At 39.0% G+C, this 17,288-nt stretch overlaps 2 protein-coding genes across 2 annotated transcripts in view; both read right to left on the bottom strand.

Moving 5' to 3' along the window:
• Nucleotides 1–9,026, bottom strand: part of LOC128661457 (capping protein, Arp2/3 and myosin-I linker protein 2-like) — a 334,672-nt gene extending 325,646 nt beyond the window's left edge. Inside the window, exons 1-2 of the mRNA XM_053715711.1 lie at nt 9,006–9,026; nt 7,874–7,972 (exon numbers count right to left, since the gene is read on the bottom strand). Coding sequence (XP_053571686.1) covers nt 7,874–7,972; nt 9,006–9,026 — 120 coding nt within the window. The remainder of the gene's footprint in view (nt 1–7,873; nt 7,973–9,005) is intronic.
• Nucleotides 9,027–9,266: 240 nt separating this feature from the next.
• LOC128661452 (capping protein, Arp2/3 and myosin-I linker protein 3-like) overlaps nt 9,267–17,288 on the bottom strand; it is a 204,788-nt gene continuing 196,766 nt past the window's right edge. The window contains exons 25-26 of the mRNA XM_053715706.1: nt 10,072–10,165; nt 9,267–9,284 (exon numbers count right to left, since the gene is read on the bottom strand). Of these exons, the coding sequence (XP_053571681.1) occupies nt 9,267–9,284; nt 10,072–10,165 (112 nt within the window). The remainder of the gene's footprint in view (nt 9,285–10,071; nt 10,166–17,288) is intronic.

The raw sequence follows: 17,288 nt of genomic DNA, 5'->3' as shown, positions 1-17,288 counted from the left end.
TTTTGTTTCCCTTTAAGTTTAGACTTCAGAAGGAAATACAGGAAGATTCTAGGGGCTCCATTTAACAAATGTCGAGCACAGCAAATCATGTCCACTGGACAGCATATGCTGTCTGCATTTAGCATTGCGCAAGCATTTCAACAGAAATGCTTGTGTAATGCTGCCCCCTGCTCAATGGCAGCCAATGAGCCACTAGCAGGGGCTATCAATCATTACGATCGATCCTGAAATGATGGGCCACTGCTTGACAAATGGAGTCCAATATCGCTCCTGGTAACTATCCATCATCAAAATCTATATTTTTATGGTTACCTGAACTGATAAGAGAGATAAATGCTCTTGGATATGTCATTAAAATAGAATGTCCATGCAATCCCTAAAACGAAGTCGAGGCATGAAATTGAGGCTCCATACTGCCTAAAGACTGACTGGGAACTAAGTTACTGGAAAAAAAACATGTGACGAATTTTGAGTCTCAGATAATTCCAAGGAAACAAATTAAGCTGGATGACAACAGAGATATTTTGGCAATTGATTTGCCAACCAAATCTCTTAAGAGCCTGAATCACCATGAACACGTGCCAGGCTGCAACATCTACTAATTAAACCTGATCCAGTATTTATCCAGATAAAGTGTCACTGGGACCAAGACAAATGGTAGGGTAATAAACTGTTAATGAAGCTGTTCCACATCACACCTGTAGAGGGGGGGGGGGGGGTGGAGATAAGCATTGTTCAGCATTGCTTCTGTGGAACAATAAAGAGGTAAGAATAAAATCTTGTAGAACAACTCTACCATTCATAGGTCCTCAAGAAACAAAACTGAAAATTCGGAAATGACTTGACACCCTTGTTCCTTAAAACAGTATTAACCTGCCTTCTTGATGAAGAAACTATAGAAATACCACTCAACATTTATTACCCCCCAAATCCTGATGTCCTAAACTCAGGAATAACTGGCCTAGACCAAGGTAAGCCTCTGGTTGGGTCATACACAGAGTCCGCAAAATATACAGAAAAATGTAACCAGAGGAAAAACAAGACTGGACCATCTGGAGAATACTGGATACAGTAGGGCCAAACATCCCTGGCAGAGATATTAGGGTGGCCAGACTTTTGCAGTATAAAGGCTGTGACACACAACAAGCGGAGCGGCGCTCAGAGTGTAGATGCGGCTGTGCACGCTTAGTGTGTCCTGCTTTTTAATCTCTGAGCACTCTGCTGTGTCAGGTCGCGTAGCTGAGCGCTCATAGATGAAATATCTGAACTTCAAAAGCAATGCAACGCGAAGTGAAGCAGCTGCTTCGCCGCTGGCCGCATCGCTTGCAGTGTGTCACAGCCTTAATAATGTTGTACAGATATGTATCACCATCTGTATAAACAATAAAAAAACATAATTTATGTAAGAACTTACCTGATAAATTCATTTCTTTCATATTAACAAGAGTCCATGAGCTAGTGACGTATGGGATATACATTCCTACCAGGAGGGGCAAAGTTTCCCAAACCTTAAAATGCCTATAAATACACCCCTCACCACACCCACAAATCAGTTTAACGAATAGCCAAGAAGTGGGGTGATAAGAAAAAAAGTGCGAAGCATATAAAATAAGGAATTGGAATAATTGTGCTTTATACAAAAAAAATCATAACCACCACAAAAAAGGGTGGGCCTCATGGACTCTTGTTAATATGAAAGAAATGAATTTATCAGGTAAGTTCTTACATAAATTATGTTTTCTTTCATGTAATTAACAAGAGTCCATGAGCTAGTGACGTATGGGATAATGAATACCCAAGATGTGGATCTTTCCACACAAGAGTCACTAGAGAGGGAGGGATAAAATAAAGACAGCCAATTCCTGCTGAAAATAATCCACACCCAAAATAAAGTTTAATGAAAAACATAAGCAGAAGATTCAAACCGAAACCACTGCCTGAAGTACCTTTCTACCAAAAACTGCTTCAGAAGAAGAGAATACATCAAAATGGTAGAATTTAGTAAAAGTATGCAAAGAGGACCAAGTCGCTGTTTTGCAAATCTGATCAACTGAAGCTTCATTCCTAAACGCCCAGGAAGTAGAAACTGACCTAGTAGAATGAGCTGTAATCCTCTGAGGCGGAGTCTTACCCGATTTAACATAGGCAAGATGAATTAAAGATTTCAACCAGGATGCCAAAGAAATGGCAGAAGCTTTCTGACCTTTTCTAGAACCAGAAAAGATGACAAATAGACTAGAAGTCTTTCGGAAAGATTTAGTAGCTTCAACATAATATTTCAAAGCTCTAACAACATCCAAAGAATGTAACGATTTTTCCTTAGAATTCTTAGGATTAGGACATAATGAAGGAACCACGATTTCTCTACTAATGTTGTTGGAATTCACAACCTTAGGTAAAAATTCAAAAGAAGTTCGCAACACCGCCTTATCCTGATGAAAAATCAGAAAAGGAGACTCACAAGAAAGAGCAGATAATTCAGAAACTCTTCTGGCAGAAGAGATGGCCAAAAGGAACAAAACTTTCCAAGAAAGCAATTTAATGTCCAATGAATGCATAGGTTCAAACGGAGGAGCTTGAAGAGCTCCCAGAACCAAATTCAAACTCCATGGAGGAGAAATTGACTTAATGACAGGTTTTATACGAACCAAAGCTTGTACAAAACAATGAATATCAGGAAGAATAGCAATCTTTCTGTGAAAAAGAACAGAAAGAGCAGAGATTTGTCCTTTCAAGGAACTTGCGGACAAACCCTTATCTAAACCATCCTGAAGAAATTGTAATATTCTCGGGATTCTAAAAGAATACCAAGAAAAATGATGAGTAAGACACCAAGAAATATAAGTCTTCCAGACTCTATAATATATCTCTCTAGATACAGATTTACGAGCCTGTAACATAGTATCAATCACAGAGTCAGAGAAACCTCTATGACTAAGAATCAAGCGTTCAATCTCCATACCTTTAAATTTAAGGATTTCAGATCCGGATGGAAAAAAGGACCTTGCGACAGAAGGTCTGGTCTTAACGGAAGAGTCCATGGTTGGCAAGATGCCATCCGGACAAGATCCGCATACCAAAACCTGTGAGGCCATGCCGGAGCTATTAGCAGAACAAACGAGCATTCCCTCAGAATCTTGGAGATTACTCTTGGAAGAAGAACTAGAGGCGGAAAGATATAGGCAGGATGATACTTCCAAGGAAGTGATAATGCATCCACTGCCTCCGCCTGAGGATCCCGGGATCTGGACAGATACCTGGGAAGTTTCTTGTTTAGATGAGAGGCCATCAGATCTATCTCTGGAAGCCCCCACATTTGAATAATCTGAAGAAATACCTCTGGGTGAAGAGACCATTCGCCCGGATGCAACGTTTGGCGACTGAGATAATCCGCTTCCCAATTGTCTACACCTGGGATATGAACCGCAGAGATTAGACAGGAGCTGGATTCTGCCCAAACCAAAATTTGAGATACTTCTTTCATAGCCAGAGGACTGTGAGTCCCTCCTTGATGATTGATGTATGCCACAGTTGTGACATTGTCTGTCTGAAAACAAATGAACGATTCTCTCTTCAGAAGAGGCCAAAACTGAAGAGCTCTGAAAATTGCACGGAGTTCCAAAATATTGATCGGTAATCTCACCTCCTGAGATTCCCAAACTCCCTGTGCCGTCAGAGATCCCCATACAGCTCCCCAACCTGTGAGACTTGCATCTGTTGAAATTACAGTCCAGGTCGGAGGAACAAAAGAAGCCCCCTGAATTAAACGATGGTGATCTGTCCACCACGTTAGAGAGTGTCGAACAATCGGTTTTAAAGATATTAATTGATATATCTTCGTGTAATCCCTGCACCATTGGTTCAGCATACAGAGCTGAAGAGGTCGCATGTGGAAACGAGCAAAGGGGATCGCGTCCGATGCAGCAGTCATAAGACCTAGAATTTCCATGCATAAGGCTACCGAAGGGAATGATTGAGACTGAAGGTTTCGACAAGCTGTAATCAATTTTAGACGTCTCTTGTCTGTTAAAGACAGAGTCATGGACACTGAATCTATCTGGAAACCCAGAAAGGTTACCCTTGTTTGAGGAATCAAAGAACTTTTTGGTAAATTGATCCTCCAACCATGATCTTGAAGAAACAACACAAGTCGATTCGTATGAGACTCTGCTAAATGTAAAGACTGAGCAAGTACCAAGATATCGTCCAAATAAGGAAATACCACAATACCCTGTTCTCTGATTACAGACAGAAGGGCACCGAGAATCTTTGTGAAAATTCTTGGAGCTGTAGCAAGGCCAAACGGTAGAGCCACAAATTGGTAATGCTTGTCTAGAAAAGAGAATCTCAGGAACTGAAAATGATCTGGATGAATCGGAATATGCAGATATGCATCCTGTAAATCTATTGTGGACATATAATTCCCTTGCTGAACTAAAGGCAATATAGTCCTTACAGTTACCATCTTGAACGTTGGTATCCTTACATAACGATTCAATAATTTTAGATCCAGAACTGGTCTGAAGGAATTCTCCTTCTTTGGTACAATGAAGAGATTTGAATAAAACCCCATCCCCTGTTCCGGAACTGGAACTGGCATAATTACTCCTGCCAACTCTAGATCTGAAACACAATTCAGAAATGCTTGAGCTTTCACTGGATTTACTGGGACATGGGAAAGAAAAAATCTCTTTGCAGGAGGTCTCATCTTGAAACCAATTCTGTACCCTTCTGAAACAATGTTCTGAATCCAAAGATTGTGAACAGAATTGATCCAAATTTCTTTGAAAAAACGTAACCTGCCCCCTACCAGCTGAACTGGAATGAGGGCCGTACCTTCATGTGAACTTAGAAGCAGGCTTTGCCTTTCTAGCAGGCTTGGATTTATTCCAGACTGGAGATGGTTTCCAAACTGAAACTGCTCCTGAGGACGAAGGATCAGGCTTTTGTTCTTTGTTGAAACGAAAGGAACGAAAACGATTGTTAGCCCTGTTTTTACCTTTAGATTTTTTATCCTGTGGTAAAAAAGTTCCTTTCCCACCAGTAACAGTTGAAATAATAGAATCCAACTGAGAACCAAATAATTTGTTTCCCTGGAAAGAAATGGAAAGTAGAGTTGATTTAGAAGCCATATCAGCATTCCAAGTCTTAAGCCATAAAGCTCTTCTGGCTAAGATAGCCAGAGACATAAACCTAACATCAACTCTAATAATATCAAAAATGGCATCACAGATAAAATTATTAGCATGCTGGAGAAGAATAATAATATCATGAGAATCACGATTTGCTACTTGTTGCGCTAGGGTTTCCAACCAAAAAGTTGAAGCTGCAGCAACATCAGCCAATGATATAGCAGGTCTAAGAAGATTACCTGAACACAGATAAGCTTTTCTTAGAAAAGATTCAATTTTTCTATCTAAAGGATCCTTAAACGAGGTACCATCTGACGTAGGAATGGTAGTACGTTTAGCAAGGGTAGAAATAGCCCCATCAACTTTAGGGATTTTGTCCCAAAATTCTAACCTGTCAGGCGGAACAGGATATAATTGCTTAAAACGTTTAGAAGGAGTAAATGAATTACCCAATTTATCCCATTCTTTGGAAATTACTGCAGAAATAGCATTAGGAACAGGAAAAACTTCTGGAATAACCGCAGGAGCTTTAAAAACCTTATCCAAACGTATAGAATTAGTATCAAGAGGACTAGAATCCTCTATTTCTAAAGCAATTAGTACTTCTTTAAGTAAAGAGCGAATAAATTCCATCTTAAATAAATATGAAGATTTATCAGCATCAATCTCTGAGATAGAATCCTCTGAACCGGAAGAGTCCAAAGAATCAGAATGATGGTGTTCATTTAAAAATTCATCTGTAGAGAGAGAAGATTTAAAAGACTTTTTACGTTTACTAGAAGGAGAAATAACAGACAAAGCCTTCTTTATGGATTCAGAAACAAAATCTCTTATGTTATCAGGAACATTCTGCACCTTAGATGTTGAGGGAACTGCAACAGGCAATGGTACATTACTAAAGGAAATATTATCTGCTTTAACAAGATTGTCATGACAATTATTACAAACAACAGCTGGAGGAATAGCTACCAAAAATTTACAGCAGATACACTTAGCTTTGGTAGATCCAGCAGGCAGTGATTTTCCTGTAGTATCTTCTGGCTCAGATGCAACGTGAGACATCTTGCAATATGTAAGAGAAAAAACAACATATAAAGCAAAATAGATCAAATTCCTTATAAGACAGTTTCAGGAATGGGAAAGAATGCCAAATATCAAGCTTCTAGCAACCAGAAGCAAATGAAAAATGAGACTGAAATAATGTGGAGACAAAAGCGACGCCCATATTTTTTAGCGCCAAATAAGACGCCCACATTATTTGGCGCCTAAATGCTTTTGGCGCCAAAAATGACGCCACATCCGGAACGCCGACATTTTTGGCGCAAAATAACGTCAAAAAATGACGTAACTTCCGGCGACACGTATGACGCCGGAAACGGAAAATAATTTTTGCGCCAAAAAAGTCCGCGCCAAGAATGACGCAATAAAATGAAGCATTTTCAGCCCCCGCGAGCCTAACAGCCCACAGGGAAAAAAGTCAAATTTTTGAGGTAAGAAAAATATGATAATTCAATGCATAATCCCAAATATGAAACTGACTGTCTGAAAATAAGGAAAGTTGAACATTCTGAGTCAAGGCAAATAAATGTTTGAATACATATATTTAGAACTTTATAAATAAAGTGCCCAACCATAGCTTAGAGTGTCACAGAAAATAAGACTTACTTACCCCAGGACACTCATCTACATGTTTGTAGAAAGCCAAACCAGTACTGAAACGAGAATCAGTAGAGGTAATGGTAAATATAAGAGTATATCGTCGATCTGAAAAGGGAGGTAAGAGATGAATCTCTACGACCGATAACAGAGAACCTTATGAAATAGACCCCGTAGAAGGAGATCACTGCATTCAATAGGCAATACTCTCTTCACATCCCTCTGACATTCACTGCACGCTGAGAGGAAAACCGGGCTCCAACTTGCTGCGGAGCGCATATCAACGTAGAATCTAGCACAAACTTACTTCACCACCTCCCTTGGAGGCAAAGTTTGTAAAACTGATTTGTGGGTGTGGTGAGGGGTGTATTTATAGGCATTTTAAGGTTTGGGAAACTTTGCCCCTCCTGGTAGGAATGTATATCCCATACGTCACTAGCTCATGGACTCTTGTTAATTACATGAAAGAAATAAAACTTTTATGGATGGAGCAAAACTACATATTAGTCTGCCTAATAAAAAAAGAGAAGCACTCAAAGAGCAATGCAAGGTTTTTACACAAAAAATCATTAAAAATACACCTGTAAATTACTAGTTTTAAATAATATTAAATGTCATAACATTTTTAAAGGGACATTAAACTAATTTTTTTTTTCATATTTGAGAGATAACATGCAGTTTTAAACACCTTTTCCAGTTTACTTCTATTTCTGTCTATTTTTTTCTATGTCTATTTTGCTTTGTTCCCTTGGCATCCTTTGTTGAAAAGCATACCTGATAGGTAGTTGTGCATACAGTATATGTCTCTTGTTATTGGCACACTTAAAGTGTTCAGCTAACTCCCAGCAGTGCAGTGCTGCACCTTCAACAAACGATACCAAGACAACAAAGCAAATTTGATAGTCGAATTAAACTGAAAATTTGTTTAAAATTGTATGTTCTCTCTCAATCATGAAAGAAAAAGTTTGAGTTTCATGTCCCTTTAAGTATCTGACATTTTCAGATCTATTTAACAAAATATCTTCACTCATAAAATCATAGGGACATAGAGGCAATTACTAAATATCTATGAACATTTTAATCACCTCCTGTGATAATATAGAGGTTGTTTCCTCTTCTAGAACGTTGACCTTTTCAGGTGGATTTTGTACCATTTGATTGTTTCTGACAAGATAACTTTGTATCTGTAAAAACAAAACAAAACAACATTAAATAAAATCCACAGCAAAAGTGATTACATCTAGTGTGCTTGTTTCTGTCCTTAGGTTACATAGGGTAGGCTTACTAAAGGGCTCATATAATATATAAGGTTCATATAATTTGCTAATTACAACAACAAGCCATTACTTAGCCTTTTATCCTGCAATTATATTTAAGGGGGCATAAAACTGCATGTGATAAGAGTATTTAGATACAGCATGCAATAAAAAAACAATCCAATTAAGTTTTTATACTAAAATTTATTTTGTTAACAGGCACCCTAAGAGCATACACGTTTCAAAAGCACAGCTGCTATACAGTGCTCCAGACACGAGCATGCTCCTGAGCCTACCTAGGTATGCTTTTAAACAAAGGATACCAAGAGAGCACATTAATGGTTGAATGTTCTAGATTGTTACAAGTGCCAGTTTCTAAGAGGGGGGGTATGAAAGTGACGAGAGAGATAATAACTTTCCTCACTTTCTTATGGCCGTTAGTTACGGGACCTTTCACGGGTAGTGTCCACAATTTAATATGTCTCTATTTCAATTGTAGATAGCTTATACATACAGTATATTTGTTTTTCAGTGCTTCTTCAGAGATGTACTTTGTTCTATACAGGAGTATTATTTGCCTTAGGGGCATATTTATTAAGCTCTGTATGGAGCTTGAAGCCCGTGTTTAAAGACCGCTGCTCCATAACCAGTCCGCCTGCTCTGAGGAGACGGACAGAACTCGCAAGAAATCGACCCGATCCAATACAATTGGGCTGATTGACATCCCCTGCTAGCAGCCAATTGGCCGTGAATCTGCAGGGGGCGGCATTGGACCAGCAGTTCACAGGAACTGCTGGTGCAATGTTAAATGCCGACAGCCTACGCTGTTGGCATTTATCGATGTGCGGCAGACATGATCCGCAATATCGGATCATGTCCGTCCGCACCTTGTTAAATAGGCCCCTTAGTATTTCATTTTGGAAATCTATTTGTGTCTCTTAATAATGTATTGATGCTTTACTTCTTTTCTGTATAATGACATTGTCTTAATTTAATACAAATTATTATTAAGAAAAAGAAAATGGAATTTAGAAAGGTAAAGGTGGACTAACACTAGCACATTTTAAAGGGATATGATACTCATATGCTAAATCACTTGAAAGTGATGCAGCATAACTGTAAAAAGCTGACAGAAAATATCATGTAAAAAAAAGGAAGATATTTTACCTCACAATTTCCTCAGCTCACCAGAGTAAGTGCTGTGTAAAAAGTTATCTTTGAGTTACTGAACAGCTGGCAGCTGCAGTAAAAAAAAAAAGAAAATAAATGAACAGCAGCCAATCAGCTTCAGCAATGCTGAAGTCATGAACTCTTTTACTATGATCTCATGAGATTTCCCTTAAAGGGACATGAAACCCAATTTTATTCTTTCATGATTTATAAAGAGCAGACCATTTTAAACAACTCTCCAATTTACTTGTATTATCTAATTTGCTTCATTCTTTTGATATTTGTTGAAAAGCATATCTAAATAGGCTCAGTCGCTGCTGATTGGTGGCTGCACATAGATGCCGCATGTGATTGGTTCACCGTTGTGCATTGTTATTGCTTCAACAAAGGATATCTAAAGAATGAAGCAAATTAGATCATAGAAGTAAATTGGAATGTTGTTAAAAATTGTATTCTCTATCTGAATCATGAAAGAAAAATGTTGGGTTCATGTCCCTTTAAGTCTCATGAGATTTCATAGTAAACTTCCTTAAACTGAATAGGGAAATAACATGAGTGTAATAATAACATGAGACACACTCCCTTGCAAGTCCCGGGACAGACATACTGATTTGCTGCTTAAAGTCCTTTACAATGGGGTGTGAATACTTAGGACATTTTGAGGTAAAATATCTTTCTTTTTTACATAGAGATGTTCAGGTGATATTTTCTAGTCAGCTTAATACAGCTTTGCTGCATCACTTTAAAGTGTTTCATCATTTGGGTATCATGGCCCTTTAATATAACTAAATAATCATATTTATACATTTAATTCTTGCTGTTACAATTCCATAAAACTGATCAATCCTTGTACAAACCTTGTGTAAAGCCTCCTCTGTTTTCACAGGATTCATTCGATATGCTTGGGATACATCACTGAGTGGGAAAGGCATGGAACAGAGAGTATAATTCCTGGGGAAAAAAAGGTATCAAACAAACCGAGCAGAATGAGATAAATGATTAACTACTAAAAGGACATTTAAGTTTTTAGAATTTAGTATAACATTTGTACGCATTTTTTAGTCTACTTTGCAAGAGTATACATTCCTCAAAACCTGGTCAAATTGATTCAATCTGCAAAAAAGTGGCAACCATATCCAAAATCCAAAATTGTAAGCAATGTATTTATTGCTTTAAAAACTGTATTAAATGTATATAATTATATGAACCAATAATTTATAAAGTATATTCTATTTCTTTAAAATAAAAGTTTATTTATACTTTTTATTCAACAAAATTAGCCATGAAGGTGTATGAAAATTCTGTTGATAAATCATTTGATAACCTACTTAAAGGATTAGAAACCCTTTGAGGGTAGCAATAAGTATATCACAGTATATGTGCTATTGTCAGTAATGGTAACATAAACAGAGGTCTGCAGTTTATCACTCATCCCTCAGTGTGCCAATTGATTCCTATAGAAATGACTTGTCTACTATTGTATTTTAAGAGACACTACACTGGGCACCCACTTTAGTGCAAAAATGTGACGTGGCACCTCTTGAGGTTTTAAAAGCTATTAAGCATTTACCATGGCAGCAGTTATAACCAGATAAAATGTATGCATATAGAACATAACATCAGCAGAATAGGTCAGGGACATTGCACTCCTATTTTGAGAATATTAACCTTCTACTGGGAATCATGCAACAATAAGCTCTTGGGTGCTGGTGGATTTAATGAGTGGTTGTACAATGGGTTGTCATTGGAGGATGATTAATAGAAGTCCCTGTGGCGGATTTTGTGCTGGGGGTGACAATTTTATGGAATAAATGAGGAAGAGGGAACAGTAACTTGGGTGTTATGTGAAGTTAGGGTAGGAAGGGGTTAATATGGTAGTGAATTATCACACTAATAGCCAGATATTCAAGAACTGTGCTGCTCAGGCGAGATATTCTAAGACAGTGCGGTGAGGCCCTTAAAACATTATTCTAAACACAAATTTTAAATTTGAGACATGTTTATGTTGCTATGTAGTGTTATATTTGTGAGACATAGACTCCTACATTACAATACAAGGTTTAAAAAAATCCCAAAGATTGTGTGTGATTTCTCTCCATGTCGGCGAGGTTTTGAATATTAGGACTTAAGGGTTAGTAGGGGCTACAAGGTACAAATAAATAATGGGCTAGATTACGAGTGTTGTGCTAACAGTTGCGCGCAAGTGATATCGGGTTTATCACGGGTGTTTGTGCATGTTGGAAGTAGCTTACGTATTACAAGTTGAAAGTAAACGCGTTTGCTTAAGTGCAATTGAGTTTAACGCACACCGGGATAGAGTGACCTCAGAGCTCTAGATAACTGTTATGCTTGAATAAAAAGTTGCACAAAAAACATAAAAAAATGCATTTAAAAGTACAGTTACATACCCCCATAATAACACTATCTAATAAGATTTATTAAAAAAAAAATATTGCAATCAAAAGTTATAAGGGCTCAAAGATATCAGGTCTCAGGTGTTAGGAAAAAAGACTGCAAAGGGCTTTAACATAGATATACATGCATATACATATCTATCTATCTATCTATCTATCTATCTATCTATCTATCTATATATATATATATATATATATATATATATATATATATATATATATATGTGTGTGTGTGTGTGTGTGTGTGTGTGTGTGTGTGTGTGTGTGTGTGTGTGTACATATGTATTTGTGTTTTACTGTATATTTACTGTACATATTTCACATTCTAATGTTCTTCAATGACAGGATAATGTTATTTAGCATATCTATATTTGCATATCTATATCTGCATATCACAGTATCATATATATATATATATATATATATATATATTTAATAATAAAAAGTACATTATTTTTTATATGAAGAAGATAGGAATTTAAAACATAATTTATTCTTACCATATCATTTCCTCCAGCCAAAAGCTTAAATATCCCTCCCACTTCCTTATTTCCCTAGTCCTTCTGCTGAGGGAACAAGGAAAAGTAGGAGAAACATTAGGGTATAAATGGTGCCAGAAGAATAAAATGAATATTAGGGGACCACCCATATACAAGAAAAAACGGGCGGGGACCGTGGACTCTCCCTATCCGGAAGGAAAGGAATTTATCTGGTAAGCATAAATGATGATTTCCTTCCCAAGATAGGGAGAGTCCACAGCTTCATTCCTTACTGTTGGGAAAACTATACCCAAGCTCCAGAGGACACTGAATGAATAACGGGAGGGAACAAAAAGGAAGAGGCGTACCCTATTCTGCGGGCACCACAGCCTTCAAAACTTTCTGCTTCAGCCGAAGCAAAAACATCAAACTTGTAAAATTTTGAAAAGCCTTACAAATCTGATCCATAGAGGCCTTGTTCTTAAAAGCCCAAGAGGAAGCCACTGCTTTAGTGGAATGAGCCATTATCCTCTCAGGAGGATGAAGTCCCGCTGTCTCGTAAGCTAAGTGGATGACACTCCTTAACCAAAAAGATAGGGAAGTCGAAGTAGCCTTCTGCCCCTTATGCTTCTCCGAATAGACAACAAACAAAGAGGAAGATTGTCTAAACTCCTTAGTAGCCTAAAGATAGAACTTCAAGGCGCGAACCATATCCAAATTGTGAAGTAAGCATTCCTTCGATGAAGAAGGATTAGGACACAAGGAAGGAACCACAATCTCCTGATTGATGTTGCAATCTGACACAATCTTAGGAATAAAAACTTATTTAGTACGTAAAACTGCCTTATCTGCATGAAAAATCAGATAAGGGGGTTACAATGCAAAGTAGATATCTCAAAAACTCTGCACGCAGAGGCAATAGCTAATAAAAAGAGAACCTTCCAAGATAACAATTTAATGTTAACGGAATGCAGAGGCTCAAAAGGAAGCTGTTGCAAAACCCAAAGAACAAGATTTAGGCTCCAAAAAGGATCCCCAGATCTAAACACAGGTCTGATCCTAATCAGAGCCTTAACAAAAGACTGCACGTCTGGAAGCTCTCTTGTGCAATAAAGCGGACAGGGCCGAAATCTGTCTCCTCAGGGAACTAGCAAAAAGGACCTTCTCCAGCTCATTCTGGAGAAAAGATCCTGGCAACCTTAACTCTGTACCAGGAAAAACCACACTCTTCACACCAGAATAAGTAGGTCCTCCACAACTTGTGGTAGATACGCCAAGTAACAAATTTACATGCTTGAATAAGAGTATCAATGACACACTCAGAGAAACCTCTCTTGGCTAAGACTAAGCGTTCAATCTCCATGCAGTCAGCCTCAGAGAATCTAGATTTTGATGAACAAATGGACCTTGTATCAGCAGGTCTCTGTGACAAGGTAACTTCCATGGAGGAGATGAGGACACCCCCCCTAGATCCGCGAATCACGTCCTTTGCGGCCAGGATTACTGATACCCGCTCCTGCTTGATGCGGTCCACCACTCGAGGAAGAAGTGGTAATGGAGGAAAAAGATATAGGAGTTTTAACCTCCAGGGCACTGCTAGTGCATCTATTAGATCCGCTTGGGGATCCCTCAACCTCGACCTGTACCTGGGAAGCATGGTATTGAGACAGGACACCATGAGATCTATCTCCAGTGTCCCCCACTTGCTGCATATCTCTGCAAACACCTTGGGATCGAGAGATCATTCCCCTGGATGGAAGGATTGCCTGCTGAGAAAATCCGCCTCCCAGTTGTCCACACCCGGAATGTGGATCACTGACAGCAAACGGCTGTGAGCGTCCGCCCACTCCAGAATCTGAGATACTTCCTTCATCGCCAAGGAACTTCTCGTTCCCCCCTGATGGTTGATGTAAGCCACCAAGGTTATATTGTCTGATTGGAATCTGATAAACTGGGACAAACCCAGAAGTGGCCAAGCCTTCAAGGCCTTGAAGACTGCCCGTAGTTCCAAAATATTGATCGGGAGGGAGGACTCCTCCTGAGTCCACAACCCCTGTGCCTTCCTGGCACCCCAAACTGCTCCCCATCTGGATAGGCTTGCGTCCATAGTCATAATCTCCCAGGATGGTCTTAAGAAGAATGTCCCTCGGGACAGATGATCTGGACAGAACCACCAAGATAGCAATTCTCTCGACCAGCTGTCTAACACAATCTGTTGAGACAGATCTGAATGATCGCCGTTCCACTGCCTCAGCATGCACAATTGTAAAGGTCTGAGACGGAAGCTGGCAAAAGGAATGATGTCCATGCAGGACACCATTAAACCAATCACCTCCATACACTGAGCCACAGAGGGACTCAAGGAGGTCCAGAGAGCAAGACATGCCAAAGTTAGCTTGCAATGTCTCTGGTCTGCTAGAAATATCCTCATGGATATGGAGTCTATAATAGTACTCAGGAATTCCACCCTGGTACTTGGGGTTAAAGAACTCTTTTCCAAGTTTATCTTCCATCCATGTGATCAAAGAAGACTGAGAAGGGACTCTGAGAATTCTTCCGCAAGACGAAAGGATGGTGCTTGCACCAGAATATCGTCCAAGTATGGGCCTACTGCAATACCCTGAGTTCTGGCAATGGCTTGAAGAGCCCCCAGAACCTTTGTAAAGATTATTGAAGCCGTAGCTAGGCCAAACGGAAGGGCAATGAACTGGAAGTGATGGTCCAGGAATGCAAACCTCAGGAACTGAAAGTATTCCCTGTGGATTGGAACATGAAGGTAAGCATCCTTTAGATCTATAGTGGTCATAAACTGGTCTTCCTGAATTAAAGGAAGGATGGACCTTATCATCTCCATCATGAAGGAAGGGACAATGAGAAATTTGTTTAAGCACTTTAAGTCCAGAATTGGGCTGAAAGTTCCCTCCTTCTTTGGGACCACAAAAAGGTTTGAATAAACCCCAAACCTCTTTCTTCAATAGGCACCGAGACAACAACTCTTAAGGAGGATAGATCCAGAATGCACCCTAGAAAGGCATACCTCTTTTCTGGTCTGGTAGACAGATTCAAGAGAAGGAATCTGCCCCTTGGTGGATGAGATTTGAAGCCTATCTTGTATCCCTGAGATACCACCTACAAGACATACGGATTCAGCAGGCTTTTTATTCTGCTTGGATTTATTCCAGAACTAAGCCGGCTACCAAGTACTATTGGGTTGTTCAGGGTTGGAGGAGAATTGTTGTCGTTGGGATTTGTCAGAACGAAAGGAACGAAAATTAGAAGATTGTCGTCCCTTAGACTTGTTCTTCTTATCTTGCGGTAGGAAGGCACCCTTGCCTCCGGTAACCGTAGAAATAATAAAGTCCAGGCCTGGACCAAATAAAATCTTTCCCTTGAAGGGAAGAGTAAGGAGTCTGGACTTAAAAGTCATATCCGCAGACCAAGACTTCAACCAGAGCATCCGGCGGGCTAGGACCACAAAGCCAGATGCCTTTGCATTTAGGCGAATAATTTGCATGTTCGCATCACCTTCTAACGTGACGAAAGGCAAAGAATGACTGGGGTAATGAGGAAGTGGGAGGGATATTTAAGCCTTTGACTGGGGTGTCTTTGCCTCCTCCTGGTTGCCAGGTGTTATATTTCCCAACAGAAAGGAATGAAGCCGTGGATTCTCCCTATGTTAGGAAGGAAAATGTGTTTTGTGCATCGTGTTTTGCAATATAGATCTTAAAACTGTCTGGTTAGCGCACATGAAACCTTTTTATGTGGGTTATTTAAATATTACTTAGAAAATAGTAAATAATAACCGCTAAATCCTAATCTAAACATGATGCACAAAACGTATAATTTACATTCCTATGTTCTTCACATAGAAAATAATTTACTTTTCATTATTAAATAAATATTTCTATAAATATCTGATACTGTTCATGTAAAATACTTATCTACAGTATACCTATATATCTATAGGAATAGTTATATAAATATAGGTATAAATAGCTATATGTATTTATAATAAAAAAGGACATTATCCTGTATGTGAAAAACATTGGAATGTGAAATATGTACAGTACATATACAGTAAAACAAATAAATACATATATACATATATGTATACATATACACATTGTTGCACTATGCAGTCAAATACCTGAAACATGAAAAAGCATATTAATTCAATATTAATATTTTATAGTGGGTTTTAACTGTGTTTTTACTGTAAATATTTTGCATTCCTAAGTTCTTCACATAACAGAACATTTTCGATTTTTACCTAGCTATTCCTATATATGTATATATCTGCATATATCTATACCGATATATATATATATATATATATATATATATATATATATATATATGCAATAAGCTTACATCTATTCACGACCTATTTATCGCACGTTCACTAAACCTGTTAGCCCTCACTGAAACTTGGCTTTCCTCCTCTAACACAACTGCTGTAGCCTCTCTGTCCTATGGCGGCCTGTACTTCAGTCACACTCCCAGGCCTGGAGACAAACAAGGAGGAGGAGTAGGAATTCTCCTGTCTCCACACAGTACCTTCCACTGCATTCCTTCAGCCCCCTCTCTTTCCTTCTCATCTTTTGAAGTTCACGCTATTCGCCTCTTCTCCCCTATAGCTCTTCGTGTTGCAGTTATCTATCGGCCCCCTGGCCCAGCATCACAATTTCTGGACCACTTTGAAGCCTGGCTTCCACATTTTCTCTCTTCTAATGTCCCTTCTCTCATCTTAGGGTACTTCAACATACCCCTTGATAAGCCTAACACACCTGCTGCCTCTAACCTTCTATCCCTTACCACCTCTTTAGGCCTGTCCCAGTGGACTACATCTCCAACACACTGTGAAGGCAACTCCATAGACCTGGTCTTCACAAATCTCTGTGCTGTTTCCAACTCCCTTAACTTCCCCTTTCCTCTCTCTGACCACCATCTATTAACTTTCTCTCTTACTCTACCTGCTACATCTTTGCAAGCCCCCAAAAAACTGCTACCTCACAGGAATTTAAATGACTTGGATCTCACAGACTTTTCCACTCAACTGAGTCCTCTGCTCTCTGACATTTCATCCCTCTCTTGTCCAAACCTTGTGACTCTACAGTATAATTCGGCACTAAAATCAACACTTGACAAAACTGCACCCTCCACTCTTCGACGTACATCAAT

Source organism: Bombina bombina, chromosome 1 (assembly GCF_027579735.1).
Source record: "Bombina bombina isolate aBomBom1 chromosome 1, aBomBom1.pri, whole genome shotgun sequence".
Taxonomy (NCBI): Eukaryota; Metazoa; Chordata; class Amphibia; order Anura; family Bombinatoridae; genus Bombina; species Bombina bombina.
The sequence above is the reverse complement of the archived record's forward strand: the minus strand, read 5'-3'. Positions and strand labels throughout refer to the sequence as shown.